General features: G+C 41.6%; 1 protein-coding gene across 14 annotated transcripts; it reads right to left on the bottom strand.

The window, feature by feature from the left end:
* Positions 1 to 865: 865 nt before the first annotated feature.
* ATP5ME (ATP synthase membrane subunit e) lies at positions 866 to 16,003 on the bottom strand. Of its 14 annotated transcripts, XR_014787845.1 has the most exons (10): positions 15,895 to 16,003; positions 14,620 to 14,674; positions 11,388 to 11,486; positions 4,211 to 4,374; positions 3,823 to 3,954; positions 3,596 to 3,688; positions 3,444 to 3,483; positions 3,019 to 3,166; positions 2,713 to 2,867; positions 866 to 2,490 (listed from the first exon to the last, which is right to left on the bottom strand). XR_014787845.1 is itself a non-coding variant. In XM_084834845.1 (5 exons), the coding sequence occupies exons 1-4, from the start codon at positions 15,928 to 15,930 to the stop codon at positions 4,247 to 4,249; spliced, it is 318 nt and encodes a 105-aa protein (XP_084690971.1). In that variant the 5' UTR covers positions 15,931 to 16,003; the 3' UTR covers positions 866 to 3,954; positions 4,211 to 4,246. The 14 variants fall into 14 exon arrangements, 4 of the variants coding, with proteins under 4 accessions (XP_084690971.1, XP_084690970.1, XP_084690973.1 ...); XR_014787843.1 differs by having other exon boundaries at positions 866 to 1,441; positions 1,674 to 1,717; positions 2,279 to 2,358; positions 2,470 to 3,954; XR_014787844.1 differs by having other exon boundaries at positions 1,949 to 3,166.
* Positions 16,004 to 16,095: the final 92 nt, after the last annotated feature.

Below are 16,095 nucleotides of genomic sequence, written 5' to 3'. Positions count from 1 at the left end.
ACTTAGGCCAAGTAAGCATGCACAAGTATTGCAGCCTTAGAGTCCAGGCCTAACGTATTCAAGATGAAAGCTATTTCCACGAGATTAAGTATCTAGTTCTTTCCATCCTGTATATGGAGAACTTTGTGATTTTTGGTAAATTCTTACCAAAACTGAACTGAAACAAAATTTTCACCCGCCCCTACTTCAGAGCTGTGTGGGGCATGTGGCCTGGCCATGTCTCCTCAGCTCGCAGGCTGACCCCCTGCACAGTGGGGAACCCTTTCCTAGTGCTGCTGTGGAAGGAAGAGTCAACTGCCAGTCTGGTTGCCTTCTGTACATGGGATGGGAGGGGGCCATCTTGTCTTTTGCCTCAGACAGCAAAATGTCTTGGGCCAGCTCTGCAGTACTGTGAATGAGTGGTTATCTTTCCATTAGAACCTAGATAAACGTACAAATCACAGTGCAGTCACAGTCAAGATGACTAACGTATCTGCCACTCTACCTGGCTGCAGTAGGGACAGAGATGGGACTGCAGGGCCACTCCATCGCCTCCGCTGAGAGGCCTCCCTCAATTGTCATGGTGCACAGCCATTCCAGAAGGCTACAGCGCAGGGAGAAATGGAAGGCAGAGCCCACTGCAGGGCTTCCTTTAAAATGCTAGCCCCATTTGTCTCCTCCTCTCCTGAACTATTTACGTTCAAGATACATTATAAGAACATTGCTGTGCCTGAATGTGCTAGTTCTTCTCGTCTTGCCTCTATCCCTTTTCTTAGATTCTATGCGTGCAGGGAGGGACAGCCAGCAAGCTGTGTTGTCACAGAAGCTAGGCCACAGCAGGTTATTCTACTTAGTGAAAAACCAAAAGGAAACGAAAATTGATTTTATATCACTGTATTTATTTTCCTGTTTATGTCTTTTTTGTTATGTTAGTTTATTTTGATCATTTTTATTAAGATGTTTTAAGAGATATTTGTATTTATTTGATCATGTCAACTAACCTAGCAAGTGACCCCTGCTCAATGCCCAGAGGAAGGCGAAAAACCTCCAGGAGCTCAGGCCAATCTGCCCTGGAGGAAAATTCCTTCCCGACCCCAAACGTGGCGGTCAGCACTACCCTGGGCATGTGGGCAAAGGCCATGAGCAAGCGAGCCGCCAGCGCTCCCTCCTTCCCCCACCGTTCCCTCCAATGTCTTGATGGTGTCCTGCGTGTCCTGTGGCTGTCCTCCATAGAAAAGCCTCCTGGATGGACACAGGCCAATGGGGAAGCTCCTTGCATCTACGGACTAAATTGATTCCCTGGTGAGCAGGATTGAGCCTGGATTCCAAAGGCTCCAGCAGATTTTTCCTTCGCTGTAAGCCCTTGGCAGACATTCTTCATACTCTTGATCTTTCCACTTCCTTCATCAGTCATGGCTGGTCCTGCTGTCCTTTCTTCAATACTCTTCTGGAATTTTATCTTCTGCAATGATCAATACTTGACATTTATATACCATTTATCAGTTTGGTGAAGTTTTGTTATTTTTAACCTTGCAAAAAGCATTAGTCTGTTGATGGAAAGAAGGAACTGGAACAATTTCAGGGTAGTTCTAGCAGAACTGGTTAAAATACTTGTATCTTTTGGTTGTATTCAAAATGTTTTCTTTGAAGCATTGTCCATACCAAAATGTTTTGATTCCCCCATACCAACTCACCTGCACTCTTAGATCAGCCTCAGAGGCCCTGCTTGTGTCCCAACCTGTAAGAGCAATGAAGTTGGCAGGTACAAGGGATAAGGCCTTTTCTATAGTGGTGCCCCACTTGTGGAACTCTGCCCCCACAGAGCCACGCCATTATAAACCTTCAAGTGGATCCCAAAGACTTACCTACTCACCTTGGCCTATAAATGAGCCAGTTTATTGGGCGCTGATGTGTAGTTGGGGCTAGCTGGTTTTAATAGTTAATATTTCAGTATTCATTTTATTGTTTTATCATTATTTTAGTATGTATTAGGTTTTTAATCATGTATTGGGAATGTTTCCATAAAAGGTGGCCTATTAGTTTTAAAATAAATAATAAACTGTACATTGACTCCCTGGCCAAAGAGTTTGCTGAATGTGTTGCAGTGCTTGCTTGCTTCTTTCCTTCTTTCTTCTCACACCTTGCTGTCTTTATCAGCAATCAGCTCTTTTTATCAGAATGCACAAATTTAGTCTGTGCAGCAATAAATAATTTGACTTACAGGAGAGAGTAATTACTAGCCTCTCAGCTCTCCGCAGATCCTCTCTCCCTCTCTGGGTGAACTGTGTAATGAACTTACCTGTGTTCTTTACATTCCTGAAGATGCGTCTGTCAGTTGGCTGGCTTCATTTTATAACCAAGGTGGATATATTTTACAGGCTGTATTAAAGATTTTAAAATATGATAGTTCCCTCTCAGGCATTCATTAGATGCAGAGTAATTAATGAAAGTGGTAAGAAATTCAGAGAGGGCATATAATGAAACTCCTACCTTTGAAAATTCCCTTTCAGTCTGCAGAAAGACACAGAAATGAACAAATAATTTAGAAAACACCACCAATGTTCTCAATGACTAGTTCAAAAAGACCAGTTAGCCAGGAAAAGTTACCCACCTGTTTTTTGGGTTGTTTTCTTTTTTTTGGCAGTATAGACATTTTAAGGGCCTACCTGCATGACCCTCTGATGTTTTGTACATCCAGTATCCTGAAGCAATGCAGCCATTTATGTTATTTACCTTGCTTTCTTCATCCATCTGAAAGTACAGACTTATTTCTCCTTTTCAAGTCAAGCCAATGAAGGGCGTATTGCTGTCAGTTTGCCTGAACCTGTGCTTGCAGGCTGGATGTGTTTTCTTTTCTGGAGAAGTATTATTTCATCCCTGTAATCAAGCTTTGATAAAGATTATTTAGAGAGACAAGGAAAGTAAAGGATAGATTTTGGCAATTGGAGATTCTGAAATACTGACCTCATCTGCTCGATTCCTTCTTTCTAGTCCCTGAATATACAGCTTCTTGTTCTAGAACTGAAAGATGTTTCTTACCTCTCACCTGGCAGCCTTGCCATTGTTCTGTGTATTTTAATGGAGGGTAATTTCCTTGATTAGTCCATATATTCTTCAATGCATTTAGCCTCCATTCTTTGACAGGTGTCTACACAGAAGGCATTAACCATTCTTATTCGTCAGGGTCCTGAACATCAGATAAGTAAATGAGAAATCTGGAAAGCTCACCTGGCTAGCTGCAGTTTTGAAATCTTGGTGGGGAAACAGGTGGTCATTTTGTCGCTTTGTATCTTTTATCACAGATTTTTACTCAAGGTGTTGATTATCTTTTATCAATGAAAGCTCTCTTGCTTTCGACATCATAAGGACCAACTTCTAAGTTGATGATGTTCATCTGTGATATTTTATTTACACTTCCCTATTTTTGAAATGGAGAACTACATTTGAAATACAGAAATACATACCCCACAGCAGACGTCTTGATATGCATTTGTTTCTTCAATTCTGTTGAAAACCATGAATACAGACATATATATACACCAACTTCTAAGTTGATGATGTTCATCTGTGACATTTTACTTATGTTTCCCTCTTTTCAAAATTCAGAATTACATACCTCACACCAGACTTGATATGCATTCTTTAATTCTGTTGAAAGCCATGAAAATATACACACACATGTTTTAACTTTGATAATTCCTTATCAAATCTGCAAGGAAATTGGAAAAATTATCTAATAAAAGTTTTATGATCAAAGATATTTTCATTGATTGAAACTTTGAATGGGCCAGCTAGCAAGGAAAAGTAGGTAAGAATCTGCTTTCTTTCCAAGATGGAACCTACCTCTTAAGGAGGACTCACTGCCATGTTGGTGATGTTCATCTCTGATCTTCCACATTTCCGTCTTGAAGCAATAGGTTCTGTTCCTTACATCACATCATACCTCATTATTATGAATTTATTGCTTTCCTCATCCTGTTGAAAACCATGAATTTCTTCAGCCTTTTCAAGCCAAGCCAATGAACGGTGTATTGCTGTCAGTTTCTATTCCGTTTCTTGAAGAAGTGTGTATTTGCATTCTTTTCTGGACAAGTATTGTTTCACCCTTGTAATCAAGCCTCGACAAACATTACTTAGAGAGCCAGACAAAGAAAGGAAGTGATAGGCTTTGGCAACTGGAAATTCGGAAATGCTCACCTTTTTGTTCTAGTACTAAAAAAATGTTCCTTACCTCTCACCTGGCAGCCTTGCTATTGTTCTGTGTCTTTTAAAAGGAGCATGTATGATGCCATATATTCTTCAAAGCATCTAGCCTCCATCCTTTCACTGCAGTGGACATATGAGCAGCAGCAGCAGCACTGTTCAACCTTTGACCATTCTTATCTTTCAGTGTTTCTAATAAAGAGAAAACAGAAGAACTCGCCTGGATAGCTGAAGTTTTGAAATCTTGACCAAAACATTAGTGTGTTCTCTTGTTGTTGTTGTTAAATGCTTTTACTCAATGTCTTATTCATCTTTTGTTATTTCCTATTTTGTTCTCCCTATTTATTTCCTCTACTGGAGGAAAATCAAGCTGTTCCCATGAAATCCTTCTTCATTCTCTGCCTCACTGGCTCCAACTGCCAAGCTTGACCCATCACTGAGAGAACAAAGAGTGCATCATAGCAGAATCCTCACAGGTTTCATCATAATCCCCACATCCACATGGGGGTTGGGGGAGACTAGTTGCCATCCTCCAGCATCTCTGGGAGATGGAACTTGCGGACACCTATTAGGATAATCTTTCTACACTATGACCTGATTCACACATAAGATTTAGTGCTTCCCAAAGGAAGCCTGAAATGAGCAGAAACACTTGTTTCTTGATTGGAACAGGTCAGCGGAGCTCCCTTATGCAAGCTCCACCGACCTGCCCTGTTTCAAAAACGAGCATTTTAGCTCATTTCAGTTGCCTCTGGAAGCTCTCCGTCTTTGTTCTGTACTTGGTGGTGCCATTCTGGATGGAAATTGGCAGGGCGCAAGAGAATTGGTGGGGGCATTAAGCACCCCATTGGATTGTGCCCCAAGGTTTGTTAGAGCAGCTGTGTTTGCACAACATGATAACATGTGTTGTCGTGTTGGGTTTAGTGTTCTGTGCGAACCCAGCCTATAGCAGTGAGGGAAAGACTAGATAAAGCACCAGGAGTAGGAAAACTGCTGAGAAGAGAAAGTGAAGGAGGAAAAGCTGTGAGGCAGAAAAATATCACCTGCAGCTACTGTTTTTATGTTTCTTTTCACCCCATGTATGTCATGGAATAAAGAGACAAAGGCTCAGGATGTTGAAAAAATATATATGGTTTTATTCCAAGAAGTAGCCATACACATTTCAGCCCCGAGTATAGTCCTTCTTAAGGGGCTAGAGTAAAGAAAGGGGACATTTTGTAGAACAAAATCATTCTGTAAAAGATATAAGGTTCTGAGCTTTGTAAAATGTTTTTACAACAGATGATAGGACCCTATTACAGATAAAGATATGCCTATTCTAAGGCCTGTGAGCCTTAATGAAGTGCTAGAGTTTCAGGCTCTTCAGTAAAGTGCAGCACTTTTGAGACACTCCCTTGGAATATGCTGTATGTCTAGAAATGGGAGACCTTGCACCTCATCAAATAACAAGACTGATACAGCTGTAACATTTTGTTGAAAATGTAGAAAAACTACTCCATATCACAAGTTCTCACCTGTCACAGGATTTATCTTGGAGACTATCATTTTCAGAGATTTCTGCAAGCACTTGTATAAAAATCTAAGCAATTTCACAGTGGAAAATTAGCATTACTATGTTTTTAAAAAATGAATGTATATTTATGTGCTTTTGTCCCTTCCTTCTTTAATCTAGCCCCTGAAGGACCATACTCAGGGCCGAAATAGGTAGGGCTACTTCTTGGAATTAAAACCACGTCTATTTTTTCAACATCTTGCGACTGCCTCTTTATTCCATTGGATCAGTTTGGATGTTCTCCAGTCTCGTTTACACTTAGCGCATATATATGCCATGATGTTGCATAGCTCAGAGGCGGAGCACTTGCTTTGCATGCGGAAGAACTCAGGTTTATTCCCTAAGAGCTCCAGGCAGGGCTAGAAAAGGCTCATGTCCAAGACCCTGGAGAGCCACTGTCAACCGGCATCAACAGTGCTGGTCTAGATGCACCAACGGCCAACTGAAGTACAAGGCTGCTTTCTAGAAGTGTCTATAGTTTTTTACCCAAAAAATCTGAAGGACTTAGTGGGAGGGCTCAGGCAATCAACCTGCATTTGGGGTCGCCTTTTGACAAAACAGACTAGGAAGATGCCTGAGGGGGCTGCTGAAGCTCCAACCAAAGCACAAACCCTTTCTTAAAAAGAATGTTCAAGGCTTAGGTCTGCCTCAAAAACACACTCACCCAATCGTCAGATATAAAGAGATTGGCTCTGGTGAGAGAGTGGTACTTTCTACAGGCTCAGAGGCACAGTTGCAAGGACTGGGTCCATCTACTTTAGACATAATTGGGGGACAGATGCCATTACTCAAAAATGGCAAGTTGAGTGCCTGTGAGGTGGGCAACAGCTGTTTTCTTCCTCCTCTTCTCCCTCCTCCCCTCAAGTGAAGATCAGGGGAAGGGACGTGGTAATGGTAGCAAATCTGAGCAGACCCCAAAGTTGAGCGTTAGAATAGGGTGGGGTGAATCAACTGTACTCCTGTCATTGATGTCAGGAAAAGTTCCTTTAATTCTTTGTTAAAAGGAGAACGTCCGCTCCCCCCCTGCCCAACTCCTTTATCCCCTCTGACTTTTGGCACTATCAGGAAAGTGTTGCTTGCCTCCCTCATCTAAACCCAGCACCATCTGCTGCAACGCTTTGAGGCCCCCACTCCTCCAATGATTTTTCAGTCTTCCATATAGGATGCCAAACCCAGTTTTCTGTGAATTTAATTTAAGGTGAACATTTTGGTTATGTTGTCCTCTTTTACTTACATTACATAACCACACAGACATTAGAAAACAGATTGTGCAACAATGTATTCAGAAAGGAATGGTATCTCTTCCAACGGTAGATAAGATATAGAGTCCACATTTCACAAAACTGGTGTAGTATTTTTCTTCAGAGGCTTTTGTCGTATAAGTCATTTAGTTCATTCATGTTTTAAGGTATACTTTCTTCATCCCGTCACTCACTGTTGGACACCTTTCTCTTCCACCTCCATACCCTGTCCAGGATCTGACTGGGCCGCTTTTCAAAGAACCACACTAGTTAAGCAAAGCCACCATGGGAGATTTGTCTTTGTCTTTCTCAAGCAGCTGTATATGCCACGGCAAAGCTCTTTTTAAACTGAAGAGAGTTTCCAAAGCAGTTTGTGATACAGCACAGGGGTCTATGTGTGTGCATGTGTGTATATCTGGCATCAAAAAAACACTCAAATGTTCAGTTGGGCATGCCAAACATTTTAGACTAAAATTGCTCTTTGGATCCCAGCCACTGTTTTTCAACATTACCTGGCCTGTGTTCATGGAAAAGAGCCCTGTGTGCTTTGGCCAGCATGAAAACACATGAGTAACAGCAGGATTTTATATTTCCAAATGTAGATCCAATGTTTCCTTCTCTGGTTCCTAGCAACTCTTAGGGCAGTTGCAGGTCCAACCTTGTAATCATCACATGACCTACAGACTTAATTTGAATGTCTGCTATGCTCTATCCCCTGCTTCATCTTGGGACCCTTGAATATGCAGACACCGACATCACCATCAGGTCAGGTTGTTGTTCTCTCGGTTCCTCCCTGCTGCCAAACCAACTTTTAACATCTTGCCCGATGAAGCGATCCAGAGACCGTGAAAGCTTGCACATTGCTTGTCATCTTTTTGCTGGCCTAATAAAGGAACTAATACGGATTTGGGGATTTTTCTTATGGTCAACACCCGAACTTGTTATCTTCAAATGCAATTTTAGAAATTCTAAGTTACATAGCATGTCTTTATGCAAAAAGCAAGGGACGCATAACAATTATAGTTCAAAGAAGCCATTTTTTAAATTTTGTATTTTTTGGTTAGACGTTACTGAGAATCACTTACATCTCTTCAAACTAATTAAAGTCAGTCACTGAACATGTGATATAAAATATTTTTACATACCAATTTAGGTCATAATGCTTTACTTGATGATAGAACAAAGGGAATGATTAGCCAAGTTTAACATGTCTTTCAATGCCCACCTCTCAGCTCATTTGTCACACTGAAATCCATTCCCCACACAAACAGACAGGCTGATTGTATCTCCTACTAAGTGGCTAACTTGATATTAGAATTAGGTTCCATTTTCACAACTATTGCTGCATGATAAGAAATATCTGCACACTTACTACTAGGTCAATATGTGGGAGCTGATTTTATGCTTTTGACTTTTTACCTTGTATTTCATACATCAAGAAATCTGGACTGTTTTCAACAAGTGTTTATTGATGTAAATAAGTTTGTGTTTGACACTTAAGATTATCTACTTCAACATTTCAAACACTGGGTATTAAAGGTAAAGAGGAAGATCAAGCAGGTTTATTTCAGTATCGTATCTTCGCTGGCTGAAAAGGAGAGAATAAGACAATTAAGATCACCAATACAGCTTTCAAATATGCCTTAAGTACACAAACCTTTCTACCAAGTGTACTTAAGATATGCCTAATGTATTGTTGGCAGCTGTTTCTGCAATTTTTAAAAGATTTCATTTAACAAAATTCAACTTACAGTTGCTATTTCACTGTTTACAGGATTTACTTGAGGTACCATCTAGATCGGCAGAGACATGTCTTTGACAACAGACATTCCATTATTCAGTTCATGAAAGGGCTTCGCAGGGAAATATGATACATAGAATCACTGAGTTAATTGTTTTTCTCCGTTTATATAAAAAAATTAAACTGTGATACTGAAAAAAGTATCTCATTCTGATTGTCCTCTATTCATCCTTATTTGATGAGTTAACTTATTCAGCTAAAGCAATGCAACATTATTTTTGGTACCTCATTTCCAGGGATACGGCTGCTGTACTTTTCCGGAACTTTGGTACTGCTAGTCTTGCAGCCACTAGCATGAATTTGATCAGCTCCTCAGAGACTACTTTTATTTTGGTCCTCAAATATCCTTAACAGTGCAAGTTTTGGCTCTGTCTCTACAATTCACATTAACTGTTGATGACTTAGTTGCCAGATAATCAATGACACAGCCACTTAATTTCCCCCCAGATATGAGAGAGAACACATTTCCAAAACTTCTGATAGTGAGGCACGCTTTTCAGAATTAAAACTTGGGCCACACTTCATTCTTATGCCTGAAAAGGTTTGGAGCCCAAGAACTGCCCACCTCCAGAGGACTTATACCCTGTTTTTCTAGGTCACTGATCTGGACAAGCCCACTAAGGCAAGCTAAGATTCTGACAGTGGGCAATTTTGCTACATCCCAGATGTTTCATTCATTCAAATATTCCTGATGCCTCCAGCAGAGTGACTGGAAGAAGGCAGGGCCAGAACAGGCAATCGTGAGGACTACTTTGTGGGCACGCACAAGTCCTTGATAAATTACTTCTCACAGAACAGTTTCAGAATTACTCAGCTCAGGAACGCTAATATTACACTTAGTTCTCAAGAAAAATAGCTCCAGAATCTTAACTGGCTTATTTTAAGCTTATTGACACCTCACTACATGTTTTGGGAAAATACAAATGGCTGCCTTTATAAGGAGTAGCTTTAGATAAACAGAGCGGTCCTAAATACTGCATGCAACTGAGTAGGAATCTTATATTGTGTATATTGTCTGTTTTTTTATGTAATTGGCTTTTAAAATCTGTATACTATAATTTTAAATGTTTTTAATCTTTGTAAACTGGCCAGAGTGCTTTGGCTATTGGGTGGTATAGAAATGTAATAAATAAACGAACAAAGTTGACCTCAAAAACAAACCTCAATTCATAGCAGCACTTATAGCGCAGTAAATGAAGACAGGCAGTGTGCTATTAAGCAACGAAGGGAGCAATGGCCACTAGACACTGTCTAGAGGGTCACAGGATTTTTTTGGTTTCTTGGAACCGAAGTTGGAGCCAGGGCTCCAAATGCAGTTCCCAGAAACTGCACTCCCCTCCCCCACCCCCTTGTAGCCGGTACGGTTCTTTCTGCACTCGGAAATGGAGCACGGAGGTGGCAAAAAGGGGGCAGTCCTGGGGTGGTGAGGAGACTGCGGAAGCCGCTTTACGCAGCTTCCTATATGCAGCGTGGCCTCCTTCCCTCCCCCTCCCCCTCGCCATGGCTAGCCAGACAGAATCAGTTGTCTAGCCAAAAATGCGGTGCGGCTGGAACACAAAGGCAAGGAAGCCTCCAACTTCAAAGGATGCTGACTATCTCCAATGCATAGCAGTTAATAGGGATTTGTTAAACATGCTATTCAGTACATTTCTTCATGGCATTCCTCCAACTGTAATACTGGAAGTGAACTGCCCAGAATTGAATGAAATTATGCTAGTTATAATTTCACGATAAAAATAGCTGCTCTGGGCCTGTCTATAAAATATAAATTTCTTCTTGTCATATCACAGCCAGTGAGAAAGTTTCTTCCCTGTTACTCACAATGCCACCTCTCATCAAGAGAAGAATTGACTTCTGGATAAATTTGAGGAGCAAATATCTGTTGGTACATAGTACTTAGCATAATTGCGCTGGGGCCAAAATAAAGGAAGGCTGGCAGTATTCATAAAGACGTCTATCTGGTGCACCACTGAGAGCTGCCAAATTAGTGAGCACCAGGGACAGAGCCTTGTCTGTGAGGGACCCACCCACTCTAGGAATCTGTTGATCTTTAGGTGAGCCTTGAAACCCTTTTTTCAGTCTGCTGTGATGGTGCTGTGTTTTACAAATGTTTTTATCTGCTGCTGTTATGTTTTACTGCTATTTTAATCATATTTTTATTGTTTAATTTTAAAGGCTTTTTAAATTTAGTAATTTGATTTTTTGATTATTTTAACGCTTGCATAATTTGATGTTTTGAGGCTGTAAACTGCCTCAAGGTTTACAAGGTGAAGGAAGTTACGCTGAAAGGCAGGTTAAACATTCATTAAATAACAACATCTCAGATTGTTCTTAGCCTTGAGTCTTCTATAGGCTTTTGGAAAACAATTCTGATTTTGAGAGCATCAGCAGAAGAATATTTTAAAAAATGGTTTCGCTGCATTAGAGGCCTTCCTCTTCAAAATGAGCCATTGAGGGCAAAGATTCATCGGGAGAATCCAGCACACTGAAATAGAATCAATTAAGCAGTTTCTGCTGTTATCATAGGCACATCATCGCACCTCCTTTTCAGCCTTTCAGTACTTTCACATTTCTTAAAAATTAAAAGAATGAATAGATTTAGGAAAAATACCTTCTGCAATTGCTTTTGCAATACGTTCCATTTCCTCACGTTTCTTCTTCTCCTCTGCTTCTATTCTCTTTTCCTCTTCAGCAATAGGCTTCAAGTAGTCTATCATTAAGTAAAACAATTAATGTTCAATATCACTGTATACTTAGAAGTCTATTATAATCTATTTGGACAACAGAAGACTTGCTCAGTAAGTCATTATACACCAGTTATTCCTTCACAATTCTTTGCATCCAACTCTTTAAAAACATGGCAAGTTTCAAGGTATACACACAGATATATCAGTGAGATCTCTGGAGAACAGCAGCACTTTAGGTGGGCTCAACATAGATTAAGATCTGTGGCCTTGTTGTTTTTGAACCCTAGCAGTTATGTCAGTTTCGGCGTAAAATGAAGAACGTAGGGAAAACCACTAAACCATTCAGGTATGACCTAAAGCATATCCCTTATGAATATACAGTGAAGGTGAGGAATAGATTTAAGGGATTAGACCTGACAGACAGAGTGCCTAAGGAACTACGGATGGAGGTCCGTAACATTGTTCAGGAGGCAGCAACTCAATCCATCCCAAAGAAAAAGAAATGCAAGAAAGGAAAGTGGCTGTCTGATGAGGCTTTACAAGTAGCTGAGGAAAGAAGGGAAGCGAAAAGCAAGGGAGAAAGGGGAAGATATATCCAACTGAATGCAGATTTCCAGAGAATAGCAAGGAGAGACAAGAAGGCCTTCTTAAATCAACAATGCAAAGAAATCGAGGAAAACAATAGAATGGGAAAGACTAGAAATCTCTTCAAGAAAATTGGAGATCTCAAGGGAACGTTTTGTGCAAAGACGGGCATGATAAAGGACAAAGAAGACAGGGACCTAACAGAAGCAGATGAGATTAAGAAGAGGTAGAAAGAATACACAGAAGACCTATACAGGAAAGATCTTAATGTCCCTGATAGCCATGATAGTGCGGTCACTGAACTTGAGCCGGACATCCTAGAGAGTGAAGTCAAGTGGGCCTTAGGAAGCATTTCTAAGAACAAAGCTAGCGAAGATGACAGTATTCCAGCTGAGCTATTTAAAATCCTAAAAGATGATGCTGTTAAAGTGCTGCATTCAATATGCCAACAAATCTGGAACACTCAACAATGGCCACAAGACTGGAAAAGGTCAGTTTACATTCCAATTCCAAAGAAGGGCAATGCCAAAGAGTGCTCAAACTACCGTACAACTGCGCTCATTTCACATGCCAGCAAGGTTATGCTCAAAATCCTACAAGCTAGGCTTCAGCAATATGTGAACTGAGAACTATCAGAAGTACAAGCTGGGTTCCGAAGAGGCAGAGGAACCAGAGATCAAATCGCCAACTTTCGCTGGATCACGGAGAATGCAAGAGAATTCCAGAAAAATGTCTATTTCTGCTTCATTGACTACGCTAAAGCCTTTGATTGTGTGGATCACAACAAACTGTGGCAATCTCTTAAAGAGATGGGAGTACCAGACCACCTTACCTGTCTCCTGAGAAACCTGTACGAGGGTCAAGAAGCAACAGTAAGAACCAGACATGGAACAACCGATTGGTTCAAAATTGGGAAAGGAGTATGACAAGGCTGCATATTGTCGCCCAGCTTATTTAACTTATATGCAGAGTACATCATGAGAAACGCAGGGTTGGATGAATCACAGGTCGGAATTAAGATTGCCGGGAGAATTATCAACAACCTCAGATACGCAGATGATACCACCCTCATGGCAGAAAGCGAAGAGAATCTAAAGAGCCTCTTGTTGAGGGTGAAAGAGGAGAGTGCAAAAGCTGGTTTGAAACTCCACATTAAAAAAACAAAGATCATGGTATCTGGCCCCATCACTTCCTGGCATATAGAAGGGGAAGAAATGGAAGCAGTGACAGATTTTATTTTCTTGGGCTCCAAGATCACCGCAGACGGTGACTGTAGCCATGAAATTAAAAGACGCTTGCTCCGTGGGAGGAAAGCTATGGCAAACCTAGACAGCACAGTAAGAAGCAGAAACATCACCTTGCTGACAAAGGTTCATATAATCAAAGCTATGGTTTTCCCAGTAGCAATGTATGGCTGTGAGAGCTGGACTATAAGGAAGGCTGAGCGCCGAAGAATTGATGCTTTCGAACTGTAGTGCTGGAGAAGACTCTTACGAGTCCCCTGGACTGCAAGGAGGTCCAATCAGTCCATCCTAAAGGAAATCAACCCTGACTGCTCATTGGAAGGACAGATACTGAAGCTGAAGCTCAAATATTTTGGCCACCTAACGCGAAGAGAAAACTCTCTGGAAAAGACCCTGATGCTGGGAAAGACTGAAGGCAAAAGGAGAAGGGGACGGCAGAGGATGAGATGGCTAGATAGCATCACTGATGCAATGAATATGGACTTGAGCACACTCTTGGAGAGAGCGCAGGACAGGAAGGCCTGGTATGCTATGGTCCATGGGGTCACAAAGAGTCGGACATGACTGAACGACTGAACAACAAAGTTATGTCAGTGCCCAACTAATTTTGCAAGAAGAATATCAGTTACTAGTGGCTGTGAATTCATTTGTTAGCATAGGGCACAACAAAGCAACAGACACTTTAATTAAAAAAACACTACTGTAATATTACATTTACATACATACTTAAGTACAAATGGTGAACTTACAGCTCAAATTCCTGATAACACATTCTTTGGAGTATTATACTATAATTTCCCCTACCTTATATAAACATTTTGTTTTGCTTGTTACTAAGCTTTGTAGAGAGAAACACAGGTATACCCACTTACACTCATCAGGAGTATTTTCTTCAATAGTTTTTAAATTACTTTACAGAGGTGTTTAGGTGAACATGCTCATATTATTCATATCCAAAAAAACCATATGCATTGCCTCAGAACTTAGGAACTCCTGACATTGACTCACCAACAGAAAACTCTAATACGGACCAATATCTCTGCAACCAAATGCATGTGCAACCAAATGAACTATTTTCAAGTGACCCAAGACATCTCACATCAGATTACTGACAAGTCAGACACATGTCAATATTTGTTACAAAGGAACAGAAGAGAAAAGCATTTGCATATGTGAATCCATTCAGCTTCACGAAGTTCTCTCGTATACAGGATAACAGCCTACCTTATTCATAATTATAATGTAGTTTACAAAACCAAGTGTAAGCACCTGAAAATGGAAAAAGCTCAATTAGAACTGTACATAATTATTTTCCTTAGCTCCTTACCGTATCTTTTCTTTCCATAGATCATTCCAAGTAGCAGTGCTGAGTACCTGGTGAACTGTAAAATAAGTTACAGAAATGTGAAGGAGAAAGAACATAATTTAAGTGCACAAATACACAAACTTTGCCTGCAGTTCCCAGACTTGAAGGATTGCAGAGTTTGGAGCAAATCTCTAACGCTGCAGCTAAGGTCTCTCTCACCCCCTTTACCACCTGCTTAAAGATAAAAAGAAGTCTTGCCTGCTTAAGCTTACAAGGGAGAAGCACTGTGCTGGGTGCGTCACTGCACACAAAGAAGTTCACTTCAAAATCCAGCCAACTTCAAGGGGCTCATAAGATTCAGGGCTAAAAGCTTAAGTTGTATACAGTTATATCTACTGAAAATTGAGAATATTGGGGTTTTGCTGGATAATCTAATGTGAGTGAATAGCCAAGTCTAAGAGTGTTACTATAACCCAATTACACCCATTTTAATATTCTGACCACACACCTAAAACGTGTTTCCACATAGTTGCCTGCATTATTTGGCCAAGATAAATATGTATTTAAGTATTTACAACAATCCACATCTACTCATCTTGAACAGATGTCTATTATACCTATAGCTAGCATACCTATTAGCTTTTAGCCAACACACCAAGGCAGTTCTCTTCCAGATTAGATTTCCCTAACTTTTGTTGTTATGATTAACGCTGCGACTTAGTATTTGCAGGATGCTTTCAACGACTCTGGCATGTTTTCACAGGGCACAAAAGTGGATTGCTTTCAGTTTGTTTTGCGAACCATCTTTGAGACACTTGGTCAAAAGGCAACCTCCAGTCGTTTTTGTAAGTAGGTAAGGGTGCGATCCGATGCATACTTGGACAGAAATAAGTCCTACAGCTCCCAGCCTCCCCCACCCTGAGAGTTGTAGGGCTCATTTCCCTGGGAGCTGTAGGGCTTTTCCTGTCAAAACATGCCAAGGACTGCGCCCTAAGTGAGATATTAAACCGTGACAGGCGGGCTTGCTAAAAGACGTCCATTTGAACGGGCAGAAGAAAACCTCCCTCGCCCGTGAAAGCCCAACAACGCAGGCAGAGAAGGGCAGCGCCACAGCATCAGCCGCACACAGAGCCGTGCCCCAGCCATTCCCCTTGACCTCCTCGGCGGTCACCTTCCGGCAAAAGGAGAAGGCCCCGCGCGTCGCTCCCGCGACCTCCTCGGGCCCATCCCGGCCCGACGAGCACGCCCCCAGGCGGCCCCGGAGGCCCGAAGCGACCCGCGAAGCGCCGCCAGTACCTTGACCAGCGGAGACACCTGCACCGGCGGAATCATCTTGCCTCTCGCCAGAGCGCCAACGCGGACGCGACGCCAGAGGCGCTGAGGAAGCAGGGCCCCCTGGGAGCGCGGGGACATGCGCGGGCTCGGTGACGTCAGGGCGTCGCTGGTTCCAGACGCGAGCGCGCCTGCGCCGCGAAGGGAGGGCAGGAGGCAGGCATA

The sequence above is a fragment of the Heloderma suspectum genome, chromosome 2 (genome assembly GCF_057233095.1).
Source record: "Heloderma suspectum isolate Gila_16-S chromosome 2, 16-S_ref, whole genome shotgun sequence".
Lineage (NCBI taxonomy): Eukaryota > Metazoa > Chordata > Lepidosauria > Squamata > Helodermatidae > Heloderma > Heloderma suspectum.
The sequence above is the reverse complement of the archived record's forward strand: the minus strand, read 5'-3'. Positions and strand labels throughout refer to the sequence as shown.